We start from the raw sequence: 18,038 nt of genomic DNA, 5'->3' as shown, positions 1-18,038 counted from the left end.
AATACTGGAACTCCAAAGACAGAGAACAACAAAAGCTGTAATGCGTGCTACAAAAATGCAATACAATTACACATTGACACGCTTCCATTTGAAACTTCGAGGTCGTCATCGTGGATTGACGCCCGACAAAAGCATGGGTGGGAGCCCAAAATGTTGCCAGGACTGAACATTTTGGAAAGCCGAGATCCAGGGGCTGCTAAGGCTCCGGCGGGGTGTAGGGGCAGCGCCCTTGCTGGGGGTCTAGGGGGGCAGCGCCGAAAATCAATTTTAGCATTATAGGGGGGCTGGGGCTGGGCTTGGCTTTGTTCGGTTTAACTTTGTACTTACAGGTAAGATTTGTCATCAATTTGTGCAGGTCTCAGTTTCACCCAGCCGACCGGGTAGTCTTTAAACAGGTCAAAGAACATGGACTGAAAATGAGAATATGACTGTTTACCACTTGTTTGTTCATCACTATTACATGACTTTGCCCGGATCATGGTCTGAAAACAAGATAACATCAACTACCAGTTCCTGTTCATGTTCAACAATTGGCAACATTCTTTGTTTAAAAAAAATCCTCCCTGAAAATGTGTCATTGGTTAATGAGATCATCATAAAACAAACTTAATTAATAATAAGAACACAATTATTCAAGCTTATTGTTCATGATCAGGACCTGGCTACATTCTTTGTTGGAAACTTTACCATGCAATAACTTTGGGGAGAGGGTCTTTTCAATTACATGTAATACTAGTAGATTTCAGTTGAGAGTTAAATTGATTTTTGAAAGCAGTCTAGTGATGTTATGCAAAATTTGCCAAAATTAATGCTCTAGTTTCCAGTGATTTTTGGACAAACTGTTGCTTCCCAATTGAGACAAGCTTTACACATCCTGAAGGACCACAAATGACTGGTTTTTCCACAATGGCAGAAATGTCAACTACACCATGTCTACTTACAAATAGTTTTGCAAGGTTCATGACAGTCTTTAGGGACAAACAGAAGTAAAACTCACTAATGTGTATGGAAGAGTAGGGTCCAGGTTTCTCAAATGCACTCTGTAGCAAGGCCCTTTCTCTTTGAACCCTGAAACAATACCATCAACATTCGAAAATTTTATTGTAAATTTTCATTTAATAAATATACCTACCCGAATCACATGTAGCAGTTTACTCAGTCTAAAGTGCTAGGTCTGAAAAGGCTACCCGTCTAAGGGGAGCAACCCCAACTAAAAAAGTGTAAACGTAGCCATGGTAATGACGACGCACCCAGGGAGTTACCTCCCCTCATGCGTACCGCGTCACTACTGCTACTGACCACGTGACCCCTATCATTCGACTCGAAGAATAACATCTCCAAATCATAAGCGGGGTAGGTGGGAGGGACTACGATATGTGATTCGGGTAGGTATATTTATTAAATGAAAATTTACAATAAAATTTTCGATTAAATTACATATTCCTACTCCGAATCACATGTAGCAGATTACTACAACAAGGCGGTGGGAAAGAAAAAGATCAAACTCACTCTCAAATCCTTGTCAAGAGCTGACCACCTGCCACCATGGCAGGCAAAGCTCTAGATCCATCCTGGCGAAGAGCCGAGATGTCACGCAGGTAAAAATTCATGAAGACATCCTCGGAACGCCAGTATGCGGTGTGTAGCACCTCCTCTAGTCTTCTTGATCGTAACACGGCCAAGGAAGACGCCCAAGCTCGCGTCTCGTGAGCCCGAGCTGATTCCAGAGGAAGGACAGGCTGTGTCCCTCCTTCGTTATGGCGGCTCCACTCGTAAGCATGCTTAATGAGCGCCGACACCCACCGGGCCAGAGTCGTCTTAGTTATATCCTTATGTCTCTCCGTATTGAGAGAAATAAACAAGAGCTTTTGAGCTGCGGATCTAAGTGACTGAGACCGGGCAAGGTAGATGTGAAGAGCTCTAACAGGGCAATTTACTAAGTCTGGGTCATTCGGAGCCAGAATAGTGGACAACGGCCTGACATGGACCAAAGGAGAAGCTCGCTCGGGAGCCTGGTTTTTCGCAAGAAACTCAGGTCGAAACCGCAAAGTAACGGACCCATCTGATTCAAAGGAAATGTCGTCCGAATTACCGGAAAGAGCGTGGATCTCACTGCCCCTTCGTGCCGATGCGAGCAGCAAAAGGAAAAGGGACTTACGTGTAAGATTCGCAAAACTGGCATCTCTGAGAGGTTCAAAATCCGCTGAGCGCAGAAACTCCATGACCAATAAGAGATCCCACTTAGGAACGGGCGTACGAGTCTTGACGTCAGAAAGGGAAGCGCCCTTGATGACTCCAGCAATCACGCCACTAACATCTATAGAGCGACCTAACTGGCGTAGGGTCGCCGAGATGGCCGATCTTCTTACTTTCAACGAGGCAGCTGAAGCTCCCTGCGAGGACATGAAAGCAAGATGGTTCGCCACGTGCATCTTGCGGGGCGCCGTAGCGTCCAGCTGATGCTCGTGACACCAGGAAACCCAGGCCCTCCAATGTGACTCATATACGGACGAGGTAGATGCTCTGTGCGAGCGTCCTACCAGGTCCATGGTCAGATCTGATGCCCCTTTGCGCCTCAGAGAAGACCGCACAACCTCCACGCGTGAAGATTCAGCATCTGAGGCTCTGCGTGGAGGCTGCCGGTGTGAGGCTGTACCAGTTCTCCTCGCGTGAGAGCGAGAGGAATAGGAGGGCCCTGGGCGAGTCTCAGCAGGTCCGGGAACCACGGCTGAGACGGCCAAAGAGGAGCGATCAGCAGAAGGGACGGGCCCTCCTGCTCCGCCTTCCTGAGAACTCGCGTGAGCAACTGGAATGGCGGGAACGCATAAGCCTCCAGGCCTGACCAGGAAATGTCCATCGCGTTCGTCTCCCACGCCTCGGGATCCGGGAATGGTGAGACGAACACTGGCAGTCTCTTCGAGAACCTGGTGGCAAAAAGGTCCACCTGAGGTTTCTGCACAAGAGACCAGAGACGGTCCAACGCTCCGTGAGTGATGGTCCACTCTGTTTGAAGCACTCTGTCGGAGCGGCTGAGCGCGTCCGCCAGAGTGTTCAAACTTCCGGGCAGGTACCTGGCCGAAAGCCTGATTTGATGCTCTGAACACCAAATCAGGATCTCGCAGGCCCTGGCCGAAAGCGACGGAGACCGCGACCCTCCCTGCTTGTTGATGTAAGCTGCCACTGTCGTGTTGTCTGTAAACAGACGAACATGCTTGGCCTGAAGGGAGGGCCGAAACTTGTCCAGAGCTAGAGCCACGGCTTCTAGCTCCAGCAAGTTGATGTGCTGCATCCTCTGATCTGCCGACCACAGACCTGACGCAGTCAGCTGGTCTGTGTGAGCCCCCCACCCCACCAAGGACGCGTCCGTGAACAGGTCCAAGTCTGGGGCCGGAAGGGCTATCGGCACGCCCCTGCATACCCACTCCGTGTCCAGCCACGGATGGGTAGCGGATTGGAACCATCCCTGGAGAGGGATGAGGGCATTCCAATCCACCGTGGGAGAGTCCACGAACGGCTTGAGCGCCAGCTGAAAAGGCCGTTTGTGGACCCTCCCCAAGGGAACCAGGAGAGCCATGGACTCCATCTGCCCTAAGATGGAGGCCAAAGTCCGCAGGGAGGCCCTCGGGAGAGGCAAAGTGGAGCGTATGAACGCCTGGAGCTTGTCCACCCTCTTCTGAGAAGGGCGGACAGTCCAAGCCACCGTGTCGAAAGACATTCCCAAGTAGGTGAATGTCTGACACGGTGTGAGCTCCGACTTCGATCGGTTTATCGTGAAGCCAAACATGTTGGCCTCCCGAAGCACCGATTGGGTATCCTGCTCGCACCCTGCCTGACTCTGACTCAGGATGAGCCAATCGTCCAGGTAGGCACGTAGCCGGACACCCCGTGACCTGACCAGCGCGCAGACCTGTCTCACGACCATGGTGAAGACCCAAGGGGCGAGAGACAGGCCAAAGGGAAGGGCGCGAAACTGGTAAACCTGACCTGCCCACCGGAAACGAAGCCATTTCCGGTCGGCTGGATGCATAAGTATATGAAAATATGCATCCGTCAGGTCGATGGAGGTCGCCCAATCTCCCGGGCGGAGAGAGTCCCTGACCGACGCTGGCGTCTCCATCTTGAACCGTATCTCCCTCAAGAAGGTATTGAGGAACGACAGGTCCAAGACAGGACGCCATGCCCCTGAGGCTTTGGGGACGGCGAAAAGCCGTCCGTAAAACCCGGGGGATCTGTGGTCGAGGACCCTCTCCACTGCGCCCTTCTGCAGCAGGGAGTCTATTTCCGACCGAAGGACGGAAACGGCTTCCTGAGAGAAGGGAGGCCTGAACGCCGGCGGACGCCTGACCAGAGGAGCCTTGCCATCTTTCCAGAGAAGACGGAAGCCCGACCTCACGACCCCCACGACCCATTGACTCTGTATAGAGACCAGCCAATGGGAAAGAGCCCGAGAAGGGCCCCCCGCCATCACCAAAGTGGAGGGCGGGGTGGGGGGGAGATCGGGAGCACTTCATTGGGGGCGAGGCTTGCTTCCCGAGCCGCCTCTCCCCCTGCCGGAAGACGGTCGTCTTCTCGAGCCCCGAGAAGAAGAACGTCCACGACCCTTGTCTGCCGGTTTGGGAGGGCCAGCAACCTTAGCCTGCTTCGGCTGAGAAGGCTGAGACTGCTTGGATTGCTTAAGGCTGTGCAGGGAGAAGTCAGAAAACTGCTGGTCCCTGTTCGCCTGAATTTCCTGTCTCCGGGCGTCAAAAATGAGATGCCCGAAGAGGGAACCCTCCAAGACCGGTGAGGCACGCAAAGTGTCCTTGGTTGCCTGCTCCGAGAACTGTGAGTGTGCCAGAAAGAGATCCCGACGACACATGACAGAGTGTGCATAGTGCACGGCGGAAAGTCTCATCTGTTCTTCATTGACCCTCGCAAGAGCGGCCAACAAAGTGGAGACGTCATCCGCATCCTGATCCTCGCTGAGAGAAAAAGGATTCAGCGAATCAGTGAGGGCCCGAGAAAGAGCCCGAATAAGCGTCTCAGCAATGGAGGCAAGCTCCAGCTGCTGACGCCCTGCCTCTTCAGAAGCGATCAGCGTGTTCTCAGACAAGAGCACGCCATCATCCTTCTTGATAGGCTTGGCCAACAAGGCCATCATCTCCGGAGGAACAGTCAAAGATGAACGCGGGAGAGCGAACGAATCCAACAAGTTCCTGGTAGACTTCTGCAAAACCAAACGTCTATGGGAAGACAGTGCAAATGCAGAAGCCTGAGAAGGCGAAGCCATCCATTGCTGAGCAACCTCCGGAACTGAGCCGTGAGGCACTAGCAGTGGAACCGGAAGTGAAGGAATTCCGCTTCCGGAAGGAGAAGGCTTGGCCAAAACCTGAGAAAGCTGAAATGCTATGGACGGAGACTCCATAAACCGGAAGTATGAGTCATCCTCCTTCCCAGAGCGAAAATCAGCCATCGCGGACGGAGCAGCCGAAGCGGCAGCCAAAGCGACCGAAGCCCCTTCCGCGAAATATCTCGAAGTGACCTCAGCAGCAGCCTCCAGGGCCACTTTGAGTCTCTCCGGATAACCAACACGTGCAACCTCACTGGCGACGGACTGAAAATCCGAAACATCCTGCGAAGGACCGAAGTCCACGTTGCTGGTAGAAGGGCGGTGAACACCGTAACCGGAAACCGGAAACCCGTCCACACCGACACCATCCGAACTCATGCCCTGACTAGGGTAAGAGTAAGAGGACGGCATGCCCGCAGCCGCCGGAACCGGAACCGCAGTCGAAGCCGCAACCGAAGAGGGAAGCGCTGACTGCCCCGGCCAGGGCTGAGACAACACCTGCCCAAAGGGCTGGTGCTGCCCCCCCGCGACCGCCACCCGAGAGGAAGCGGAAGCGGAAGGAGCAGTAGATCCGGACTGAGCCGGAAAAGTATCAGACGCGACCGCGAAAAGCGGAAGCGCAGACACTGAGGACGGCGGCCGGAAGGCCGAATGCCCGGAGGGCCACGTCCGGTCGACCCCGGAAACGACCCCAGCGGGTGCGTACATCGGGGGACCTATGCTTCCGGCGAGTGCCGGAAGCGCAGCAGACGGAACTGGCTGGTCAACTCCGGAAACGACCCCAGCGGGTGCGTACGTCGGAGGACCTACGCTTCCGGCGAGTGCCGGAAGCGGCGAAGCCTGAACCAAATGCCGCCATTGCTCATGAACACGATGGTCTTCCGTGAAGCCAAAGTGAGAATGAACAGGGGTTTGCGGGTCGTGAACCCGCCGAAAAGGGCTGTCTCCCAGCAGGGAGCGTCCAGCGGTCTCACGAGGACCTACGGACCAGCCCGACTTACTTGAGTCGCCAACCACAGCGGTAGAAGACGCAGAAGTAACAACCCCCGTCAAGGACAGCGTCACAGCCGGAAGCGGGAAGGAAGCCAACGACGGAACAACGGAAGTCGAAGGCTTAGAACGCACCATCTCTTCTCTCACCAACGTGCGAAGCTCGGGCACCAGCGAAGAAAGCAACGAGGAAACCAGAGAGGCCGAATCTGCAAGCGGCAGAGAAGGCGAGCGAGAAGTAACGGTACATGTAGGTTGATTAGACTGCCCAGCAACCGACTGGTCATTCGGGGCAGAAATCGGAACAGTCAACACAGTATTGTTAGCCGCGTCGGAAACAACAACCAAAATAGGCTTAGGGACAGAAGAGGAAGACTTAGGTTTAATTTTTCCCTTCACATCAGCCTTGCCGCGCTTTTTATCCCCGTCAGACATGCTGACGAACAAAATGGCGACCAACTTCCAAAATGGCTACCAAAAAATACGTGACCACACGTGGCCGAAAATTTTCTAGTAGCTACTGAAAAATACGTTCAAACTAGTAAAAGGAACGAGCTCACCAACTACCAGTGCAGCGGGTGAAGAGACGGGTGTGTGGGTGCCGGTGGGTGTCTAAGCAAACACCAAACAGCGAACTTCCACTAGAGCCAAAAAATCCACGACCTGCTCTCAAGAAGCTGAAGTGTCGAATGATAGGGGTCACGTGGTCAGTAGCAGTAGTGACGCGGTACGCATGAGGGGAGGTAACTCCCTGGGTGCGTCGTCATTACCATGGCTACGTTTACACTTTTTTAGTTGGGGTTGCTCCCCTTAGACGGGTAGCCTTTTCAGACCTAGCACTTTAGACTGAGTAAACTGCTACATGTGATTCGGAGTAGGAATATGTAATTTAATTTACATTTTACAGTCAAACCTGTCCATAATGACCACCCAAGAGACCACCAAAAGTGGCCGTTTTAGACAGGTGGTCACTTTGGAAAGGTGAATTATACAGAAACAAAATCGACGCAGGTTGTTTTCAGCGGTCATTTGGGGTCGTTGATTTGCTTAAATTCTAAGTACAATCAGACTCAAAGATAGATTTGAAGTGGTCGTTATGAAAAAGTTGGCTACCAGGGCAGGTTAAGACTGTAACACTTTATCAATACAGTGGAACCCCCCTTTTAAGACCCCCCAATTTAAGACTCCCTCCTTTTTAAGACCCTGTTTTCTCAGACTTTCTGTTCATAACCTCTGTAAAATTACCCCTATTTTAAGACTCCCTCCTTTTTAAGACCTGATTTTAGCAGATTTTTTTAGGTCTTAAAAGGGGGGTTCTACTGTACATTATAATTATTGGTGGAAAATTCTGGTCGCCTCCTAACACGAACAGGGGAAAGCTATCAGTAAGAGTGACACGCTACCCAGGTGTCTGTATGAACAGATGGAATCTGAGCCACCCGCACTTTGGTCAGAAGGAATTAGGGTTATTTGTGAGGGGAGGGGAGGGGGGTGCATGGCGATGAGGCATGGATATTGTCTCTGAGTTATCACATTAAGTTCACCCATGTTCTAATTTCTATCCAAAAACCTCCTACATGTACAGTGGAACCCCCATTTTAAGACCCCCCCCCCCCCCCCCCCCCAATTTAAGACTCCCTCCTTTTTAAGACCTGATTTTCTCAGATTTTTTGAGGTCTTAAAATGGGGGTTCCACTGTATATCAAAACTATGGGATGGTCAACCAGCAAGGATCAGAATAATGCGAGAGATTTAAAAATTATGCATCAGTGACCGAACACTGAGGCCTGAGAACAACACTTCCTGCAAGCAGTGAAAGGACGGATTTATATTTTTTTATGTGAACGTTTGCTTTCACTCATCTCATTGAGAAATACTGAGATCTTATGCAAAAACCGTCTTGCTCATTACGTTTTTACAGATACACAAACCTCACATTCCCTTTCCAACACTGTGCAAGCTTGATTCTAGTTAATGTAGGTTTTCAGGGGACCAAAATTTCACAAAAATACTAGGGGCAAACAAGAGATCTTAAGATTAGCTGGACACTACTTGGACCAAGACAAGATATGAGGCTGTGCCAAAAGGTGCTCTGGGAGACCCCTGTCAAATTTGCACATTGATATTTTGTTTTGTAATCATACATTTTTCCTGATTTAGCCTCACTTAGCTTAAAAGTATATCAAAGATACAACATGCACAACATTAAGGTGCATGTTGGCCTTTGAAAGGGTTAAAATACAAAATAATTACAAGATCCAGGTCCGAATGTTGATCCGGAAGTGGGGACATTTTAGGGGACCCACAAACAACGATTTTTTGTTTTTTATCTTTCAAGTTGAGAGTCATTTTTTTGTAGATGGGTGAAAGAGGAGAGATTCAGCTTTTTAATCAATGTAAAAAGCAGAACAAAATTCTTCCCGAAATGTGTGAAAAACGTTTTTTTTAAAAGCTGTTACGATCGTAACCTATCATGTCAGATGTCACACCAGCAGAAAAGGTTGACGGCAGTGATTTGCTCCAGAAATCTCTCTAGAAGAACACAGAAACAAGTGCTGCAATCTTAGTTTGACGTTTAGCAACGGTGAAAACAGCACTGATTGTTGTATATATTTTATATCAGGCATGTTTTTTACGGAGTAACTTCGTCATGTCAGAGTGTTTCGATCGAACATTTAATAATTCTGGCCGCGATTTTACTTCTACCGGATGTTTGTCGCATCGCAGTAAAAAGACATTCCTTCCCACAATGCCTTTCGCGCACTTTTCCCTCCAAGATGGCGTCGATAACACGCAGCGGTAAGTATCAGTTCCATGTCAGCTTTTTCTTGTAAGTTGCGGTCAACAGAAAGTTCAACCCGAAAAACAAAAAATACTGAGTGAAAGTTCGAAACCTAAAATAACCTTTGGAACCGTGTTAAACAGTTTACACGGCTATCATATGCAGGAAACAAACTCAAAAATAACAAAGACTGCCTCAAAAGTGTTAAGTCAGGCGTCGATCGAAACTCCTGACACAGATATCAAACTGTCAACCGAAACTTTGACACGGCTTCGCTCGTGTCATGTGGGAACGTTTGGCTCTGGCCTTCATCAGTCAGCACGATATGAGCTAAAAACGGATCAAAATGTCCCTTTCTTTCCACAAACGGGCTAAGTTTGCGATTCCCACCATTACTCTGGCAAAACTGCTAAATTTACATTTACTGTCGGATGCAACACATGACATCATCATTTGTGTCCATTCTAAAAATATGTTACCTCCGACAGATGAATGGCAATCTTTTCTCCAGGCATGATCAATGTTATTGTTTCTGACAGCAATGAAAGGACTTCACCAAATGAATAAACTTGGTTTTTGATCAAAACTGTGCTTTGCTGTTCTTGAATTCAAACTGCTAGTAATTGCTATCTGTCGGATGCAACACATGACATCATCATTGCACTATATTGTGTTCAGTTTCTATCAGCAATCAGTACATTTTAGTTTAAACACCTGCTACATGGTTATATAAATGATACAAGTAAAAATTTGCTCAAATTTTACTTGTCTTTCATGTCCATTGTTACATCCGACAGATTCCCAAAAATTACGATTACACATCATTTTCTCAAAGTCGCTTTACTGAGTTATCTTTTTAAGACTGGAATTGTATGTCCAAATGACTATTCTTTCACATTGTGTAAGTGTTGAAATGATACTGTTACTTTTATTTTCTTATAAAATGTCCCCCTCTGACAGAGCACCTTTTGGCACAGCCTCATATATTAGTGTTCTACAGGCATATATTGTTCGCCTCTTAAGGACATGTATGGGGTCATATGAATTATGATACTAATGGACACTACTTACTCTTAGTCTTTACCCTGTTCTTTATACGTTTGACAGGCCTGTGGTTTGAAGTACTGTCAGAAACCTGAGCTATTCTCCTCTTGTTGTTCCGTTGTTTCTGTACAGCTGGTGTGAGCCCTGTCTGACCTGGAGGAGGAAGGCAGGGGCTGGAGGGTTTCATTCCGATGTGGGCAAACATCTTATACGCCCGCATTGCAGACTCGGCATCGTAGTAGCGGACAAAGATGAACGGGTGGTACATGAACGCAGATCTGTTACACAGGGAAATGCATGTGACAAGGATATTACACGGGTCACTTAGCTAAACAATAATTACAATGTATGTATGTATGCTCAGATTAGTAACATCACACTAAAACTGGCAGGTGAGTGCCAAAAGCCTATTAATTAAAGGAACAACAACTTGCACCACAAGAGCAGTTGTGATAAGGAGAACCAATGTGTCGCCCTGCCATAGCAGTAAAACTATCCTGCACTTTTATCTCCATGACCACACGTAGCAGCATCAATACACCAGAACGAGACTGTTCACCATTTGTTCTTGCATTAAACAGCTCACAGTTTACAGTTATTTTGCTCACCTAAGAATATCAATCCTTGAAATAAAGGAAATATTCTCTTACTTAAAGGAGCAAGAGGGAGGGAGGGAAGTAGAGTATGTAACCTGAAAAAAACGTGTGCATTCATAATTATTAAGTACATGTACTGCATTCTACCAAATAATGCAACAAGTCTTACTTTTGGGGTTCCTCTACTTCTGCCACCTTTCCAGCAAGGCTGAAAAGTTCTTTCAAACTCTGAAAAAAGATTGGTTGATTTGCTTAAATTTGAAGTATGTACAATCAGACACAAAGATAGATCTGAAGTTTTTTGTTTGTTTGCTGGATTATTTAGACCAAGAAAAGTAGAACTATTTAAAGGTGCAGCACAGAAGTTTGCAAAAACAGACAGAAATGCAAACATTCAAAAAAAGGTATCAAGTTTAGTTTACCGATTTTATAATATTTCCCAACCCTGCACATTAAATTCAATTTGCTATGTTATTTGGACTGCTGACCAGGCCTAACATAGCAAGAAAACTGTTGGTGAAAACTAGAGTAGATTTCAAACAAGGTGCATGCAATTTATTGTGCGGTACGTGTTCATCCTGTTGTTTGTTTTCCCTGTCATTTGAATTCACAGATGAGATTGGAAAATGTTATAAATACATTTTCATTTGATTAATACACTTACCCGAATCACATATAGCATTGGCGCAGTCTGAGATGCTAGGTTCTGAAAACGCTTACCCGTCTAACATTTTTAAAGGGAAGCAACCCCATCACCAAAAAAGGCTAAAAAATAGCCCTGGTAATGAACAGGTACCCTGAGAGTCACCTCCCATTGGTGGGTACCACGTCACTTCCTCTATCACCACGTGGCAATAATCATAAAGAAACTTAAAAAAACATACGCGGGGCAGGTGGGAGGGCATACACTATGTGATTCGGGTAAGTATATTAATCAAATGAAAATTTATTTATAAAATTTTCCATTAAATTACATATTCTTACTCCGAATCACATATAGCAGATAACATCAACAAGGCGGTGGGAAAGAAAAATCTAACTCACTCAAACAACCTTGCCAGAAACTGGCCCCCTGCCAACAAGTCAGGAAGGGCCTGGTGGGAAAGAAAAATCTAACTCACTCTAACCCCCTTGCCAGGAACTGGCCCGCTGCCAACAAGTCAGAAAAGGACCAGAGAATCTCCTGATTGACAGCCGGGAAGTCTCTTAGGCAACACTTGCCAAAGACAACTTCAAACCGAAAACCCGTGTCCCCGGAAATCGTCCTGACTCGTCCCTTCACTATGAGGAAAAGGGTAAGTAGAACGACATCCGACCTTGACGGAAATCTCGACCGTGTCTCTTCGCTGACCACAGACTGAACTTCAGAATGGTCTAGTGAAGGACACTGACCAAAGTCATCAACACCAGAGGCGGAAGGATGCACGGAATAACCGGAAACCGGAAATCCGTGTCCCCGGAAATCGTCCTGACTCGTCCCTTGACTATGAGGAAAAGGGTAAGTAGAACGACCATCCGAAACCACCGGACGTGGATGAGCGGAAGTCACAACCCCCTCCGGGTGAAGCAACGACTGCCCCAGCTGAGGCACAGAGTGCACGAAAGCCGACCGCTGTTGCTCCCTCTCTGGCATCCATGCGGAAGTGCCAGGAAGAGGGACAGCGTATCCAGCCGAAGCCGGAAACGCAGCCGCCGAAACCGCAGAATGCGGAAACGAAGACTGCGTAGACTGAGCCCGGAAGCCATAAAGCCCGGAGGCCAGTCTGCGGTCCATCACGTCACCGACGTCGGAGCGTACGAGTGTAGGAGGACCTATGCTTCCGGTTGAAACCGGAAACGCAGCAGCCGGAACCGGCTGCCGCTACTGTTCTGCATAGTCCGCGCCCTCGAGGGGGATCGTCGGTAATGTCAGAACAGGAGAATGCAAGTAGTGACCTTGCCCCAAAGAACTGTCTCCCAGCAGGGAGTGTCCAGACGCCTCACGAGGGCTGTAGGACCAGTTCGACTTACCGGTAAAGCCACCAGCGGAGGCGGAAACCGACAAGGCAGGAACCTGCTCCCCGGAACCGGAAGGCACCGACAAGGAAGCCAGGGAACGAACATCCCCCACGGACAGAGGAAGCACACCGCTGCTGGACGCCGTGGAGCGCTGCATCTCCTCTTTCACCAAATTCCGTAAATCTGGAACTAAAGATTCCAAGAGAGAGGACACCAGAGCCCCCTGCTCCGGAACCAACAAAGAGGGAGACGCAGAAACAACAGAAGTGACAGACTGCGAAAAAGCACAAGTGCTAAGAGCAGAAATGAGCACGGACAAAAGAGTGTTGTGAACCTCAACCGAAACAACAACACGTTTAGCAGAAGAGGAGGAAGCCTAGGCTAATATTGCCTTTCACGTCGGCTTCTCCTAGCCGTTTATCGGAATCAGCCATGCTGACTGACAACAAACAAGGCGTACAACACAAAAATTACTGAAAAACACACACGTCCGAACGGACAGAAAATTCAGTAACTAAAAACAGTTCTAGTTAGAACAACAAACTAACCAAGCTTGCCAACTACAGAAGCCGGCAAGCACAGGCTAAAGACCACTCTTATCGAAGTCAGCCAAGCTAACCAGCAACAAAAATGGTGTAAAACACAAAAATTACTGAAAACACACAAGTCCGAAAGGACAGAAAATTCAGTAACTAATAACAGTTCTAGTTAGAACAACAAACTAACCAAGCTTGCCAACTACAGAAGCCGGCAAGCACAGGCTAAAGACCACTCTTATCGAAGTCAGCCAAGCTAACCATCAACAAAAATGGCGACAACGCAAAACAGCTACTGAAAACACAAGTCCACAATGGACAGAAGTTCAGTAACTACGTAGCGAAAAATTTCCGTAAACAACGAAACAAGAACGAGCTCACCAAATACAGGAGCGCGCAAGCGGGAAAGACAGGTAACGTGGCCGGCATGTGAAAACCTCACAAGAGTCAGCCACGGGAGCGCAAAAATCAGATACACCCTTCCCTCAAGAGGCTGAAAAGTCGTATGATTATTGCCACGTGGTGATAGAAGAAGTGACGTGGTACCCACCAATGGGAGGTGACTCTCAGGGTACCTGTTCATTACCAGGGCTATTTTTTAGCCTTTTTTGGTGATGGGGTTGCTTCCCTTTAAAAATGTTATGTAATTTAATCCACATTTATAAACCAATATCATGTTTTCCGGTCTTACAGACTCAAAAGCGCCACTCAAAAGGTACAAAGTTAATCATAAAGGTACAAAGTTAATCATAAAAAAAGTGACTATAGCAGTTGAACACATGAAAAAAACACTTACCCCAGGAACATCAGGCTTGTTATTGGCTCGGAACCCAAGAGAATAAAATCCTCTATGGTCAGCTGTAATCAGTGGCATGTCCTTGGAGTCCACATCAATGTTGCCGCCAGACTGTGTGCTGTTGCCGGCACTGGTACCAGGGCCTCTGTCAGCTGCACCATTACCGCCACGGCTTGCAACGCCAGTAGTTACCAAATTTCTGTGAGGAGGAGGCCCACCTATGCCTACACCACTCCTGGTGCCTGGGTTCGCAACATTCCTTATTTCAGTAACTCCAGTTCTGATAGTGGCAGGATTAAGAGTGGCCCTGCCTGTGCTAACACCAATGCCAGCACTAGAGTTCCCCACGCTGCTCACACCAACGCCACTCCTGGGACTCTGGTTAACTTTACTGCTTGTGTTTACACCTGTTCCGCCAGTAGGGCTAAGACTGCTCATGGCGACATTGACCCTGGCACAAGACTTAGCATTAAAACCTGGGCTGCGACCAGTTCCGCCACTAGTCATTCCACCTGTGCCAAAACCAGTTGTAACAACAGGGTTAACAGCACCACCTAGGTCAACATCCCTTGTGGCCCTAGGGTTAGAATTATACCGAGCTGTACCACCACTTGCAGCTTGATGACTAATACCACCACCCGTTGTACCAAAGCCACTCCTGATCCTACTCCTAGCGTCACGAGAACTGCTGGGGCCAATGCCTGACCCAGCAGTGGTGTTGAGTTTACTGCCAAAGCCAACATTAGTTCTGGCACCAAAGTTCACGCTACAGTCTGTGCTACCTCGGGCAACAAGGTTAACAGCAGCTCCAGAGTCCATGGCACTGCCTGTACCACTGCTTGTGAAAACACCAATTCCAGATCCACAGTCCATGGCACCGCCGTTGCCACTGCTTGTGAAAACACCAATTCCAGTGCCACAGTCCATGGCACCGCCTTTGCCACCGGCACCGCTTGTGCAAACACCAGTTCCAACAGCAGTTCTGCTTATGCCCACACTGGTAGGATTAACTGCACTGCTGGGGCTAATCTCAGCCCTAGCAGCTCCACCTTTGCCAAACAGAATTCCAGGCGTGGGGTTAACAGCACTGCCTCTGACGGAGTCAGCAGAAGCGGTAGATTGATTAACACTAACAGCTAAGCCAGTGTGCACTCCATCCCTTGCACCTGGGTGAAGACTGAGGCTGGTGTTCAGAGGGTTGACATGACTTCTGTTGGCTTCGGCTCTTGAGCAATCCATAAACTCTGTAGTGCAGAAAGAAATGGAAAAAGTGTGGTCAAACATGAAACAATGAAAACATTCTGCAAACTTGAGAAAAAAAAGATTATGAACAAAAAAATGAAAATATTAAACGAACTGAAAGCTCCAAAATTAAGCCTTGTACAAATTCATCACAGATTCTACCTCGGTGAGAGAAAAAATCCTGTAGAACTATTCATCACAGATTCTAAACCTAGGGAGAAAAAAACCACATTAGGCCTCACCACTATCAATCAACTCCTGTTTCACTTGAACTGTGGGCTCCATCCCAGGTTTGGCTGCCTTTGGTGGAAGTACTCCATACACCTTCTTCATGTGTTGGTCTTTATCCAATCTGTGTTGCAAAAGAAAGACAAAGTAAATAACTATCAATGCATGCTGCATTGAACTGAGAACTTTAAAATGAAGTAAAACTAAAGCTGCAAAAATTGAAAAAAGAAAAAGTTACCCCACTAATGTTTTTCAACTACTACTACCCCACTAGTAAAAGTTCTAAAACATCAAAGAATGGTGTTCCAGTCCATAATAGCCCTAAGGCTCGACTAACACAAGTATGCATTAATGCTTCATTCTCAGTCATCAATGAATGTTTGTAATTAGTCCTTACAAGGAATTAAAGACATCACAGCATTATCCCCCATTTGAAAATTAAGCAACTAGCTTGCACATTACGCAGTAAGTCACACTCACATCAATCACAGTGTGAGTTAGTATAATGTACTTCAATGGATCGTGAACACCTAAAACATTCACACATTTGGCATTACTAAGTACTACTACAGTATTACTAAGGTGAAATGGTCACTCTGAATCCATTCTCAGATAAAAGTATGGCAATATAGACACATAGTCTTGATTGTGACAACAAATTAAAAGCCGCTGATGCATTGTAATTAATACACTTGTATAACCATCTATAGGGGTCTCAAAGTCAGAGTTTTACATGCACATGCACTTATACACAGCAATTTAAACGGGTACTTATTTTCTCTGAAAACCTCCAAAAACCCCTGAAAACCCCATCTAGACTAACTAAATCTATCTTCAAAGTGAAGTATTGGACATGCCTGTGAAAAGTAAGCCTGATTCATATTATATTTGTGTTGAGAGCCGGATTTTCGACGAAATCGATGCAACAAATTCAATGCAAGGGATGTACCTCTTGTTACTCGAAAGCACAAGTATTGATGACGTCATGTGATTAGTGCTTCCGCTCCTTCGTAAATCCTCGCACAAACACAAAAAATAAAGCCATGAACCGTGAAAGTTGCAAATATAAGTCATGATTGCAAACAATTATGTAACAAAACACGATCTAAGGACGAATTTTCTTAATTTCTGATGAGGTTTTCGGGGTTTTTCAGAGGTTTTCGGGGGTTTTCGGAGACAAGTACTACCGCAATTTAAACTAGTTCCAAGTCATGCAACATACTTGTAGCGCACAGAGATCTTAAGATTTTTACTATGAAATTAACAGAATTAACTTACCTAGCTGCATCTGGAATTGCACGGATAAAATCCTGCAAGCTGCGATAACCAAGCTGTAGGTATTGCAAGGGTTTGTTGACCAGGCACTGGAATTCTTCACACAGGTTGTCCAGGAAGATACCTCTTGGTTTGGACAGGAGGACTAACCTCACGTTTGTCTTTAACGTGTTTGGTACCTCCATGACCAGGACCTGTCACACAACAATGGCAATGAACAATCATAACTTGACTAAATGTAAAAAGCAGGCCAATATATATATATACACTGCAGTGGAAGAAAACTTCCATGCCATCAGTTTACGAGCAAATCCTGTTGGCAACATGAAAATGTATAATTTACTAAAAACAATTAGAGAACAGAGAGTAAACGTGTACAGGAACACACATTGAAACTATACTTAATGTGCAACTACATTAACTCGTACTTACGAAGTATTTGGGTTATTCTTATGTGAAGTTAATCCACATGCATCTGAGTTTGGGTTGAAAACTCCGCGACTGAGTAATGGGCCTTGAATCAGGGGGGATAATTCCGTCTCCAACTTCCGCTTTCACTTTGGCAGTGGCTGGAGAACGACGAGTCGGTTACCAGGTTACGGCCGGGGCACCCAAAGAGGAGAACCGACGAGTCGGTTACGGAGCCCCCGAGGCACACACACACACACACACACACACACATGTCATGTTTGTTTCTTCGCTCACACTGCAATGTTGTTCAGTAGTTGAGTTCGGTTTGTTTGAGTTTGCGACTCAGTGTCCAGTCCATAATGATGTGTATACTAGTAGTCTACAGTCTCTAGACTGGCTCATTCATTCATTCACATTCATTCACTTTGATTCGGCATTCATCCATCATCATCGTGATCATCATTATCATCATCATCATCATCAGTCCCCTGACTGGGATAGTCGTCGGTTGATACGCGAGGGCAGAACCGGTGTAACACGAGAAAATTACTCCCACGAGATTTTTACTCCGGAGTAAAAATTTTGTACGAAAATGTTACTCCCTTTACGAAAAATAACTCCCCCATAACACAAGAAAATAACTCTCCACAACAGGTGTGTTCCGAGTTAACATTTCGTACAAAAATGTTTCTCCCCTGACGAATAAATAACGAATGAATTACTCCACCCTAACCCGGCCGTGACGAGCAATTTAACTGCCCACGCCAGGTTTACGAAACTTTTACTCCCTTGTCCCCTGCTAGTCCTGGTG

General features: G+C 47.2%; 1 protein-coding gene across 1 annotated transcript in view; it reads right to left on the bottom strand.

Annotated features, from left to right (window-relative positions):
* LOC138969251 (uncharacterized) overlaps nucleotides 1-17,328 on the bottom strand; it is a 44,085-nt gene extending 26,757 nt beyond the window's left edge. The window contains exons 1-8 of the mRNA XM_070341996.1: nucleotides 17,249-17,328; nucleotides 16,820-17,010; nucleotides 15,556-15,665; nucleotides 14,072-15,315; nucleotides 10,911-10,969; nucleotides 10,173-10,423; nucleotides 998-1,068; nucleotides 328-410 (exon numbers count right to left, since the gene is read on the bottom strand). Coding sequence (XP_070198097.1) covers nucleotides 328-410; nucleotides 998-1,068; nucleotides 10,173-10,423; nucleotides 10,911-10,969; nucleotides 14,072-15,315; nucleotides 15,556-15,665; nucleotides 16,820-17,001 — 2,000 coding nt within the window. The 5' untranslated portion in view covers nucleotides 17,002-17,010; nucleotides 17,249-17,328. The remainder of the gene's footprint in view (nucleotides 1-327; nucleotides 411-997; nucleotides 1,069-10,172; nucleotides 10,424-10,910; nucleotides 10,970-14,071; nucleotides 15,316-15,555; nucleotides 15,666-16,819; nucleotides 17,011-17,248) is intronic.
* Between the last annotated feature and the right edge of the window lie 710 nt (nucleotides 17,329-18,038).

Source organism: Littorina saxatilis, linkage group LG6 (assembly GCF_037325665.1).
Source record: "Littorina saxatilis isolate snail1 linkage group LG6, US_GU_Lsax_2.0, whole genome shotgun sequence".
NCBI lineage: Eukaryota > Metazoa > Mollusca > Gastropoda > Littorinimorpha > Littorinidae > Littorina > Littorina saxatilis.
Note: the sequence above shows the minus strand (reverse complement) of the source record. Positions and strands in the feature narration are given on the sequence as shown.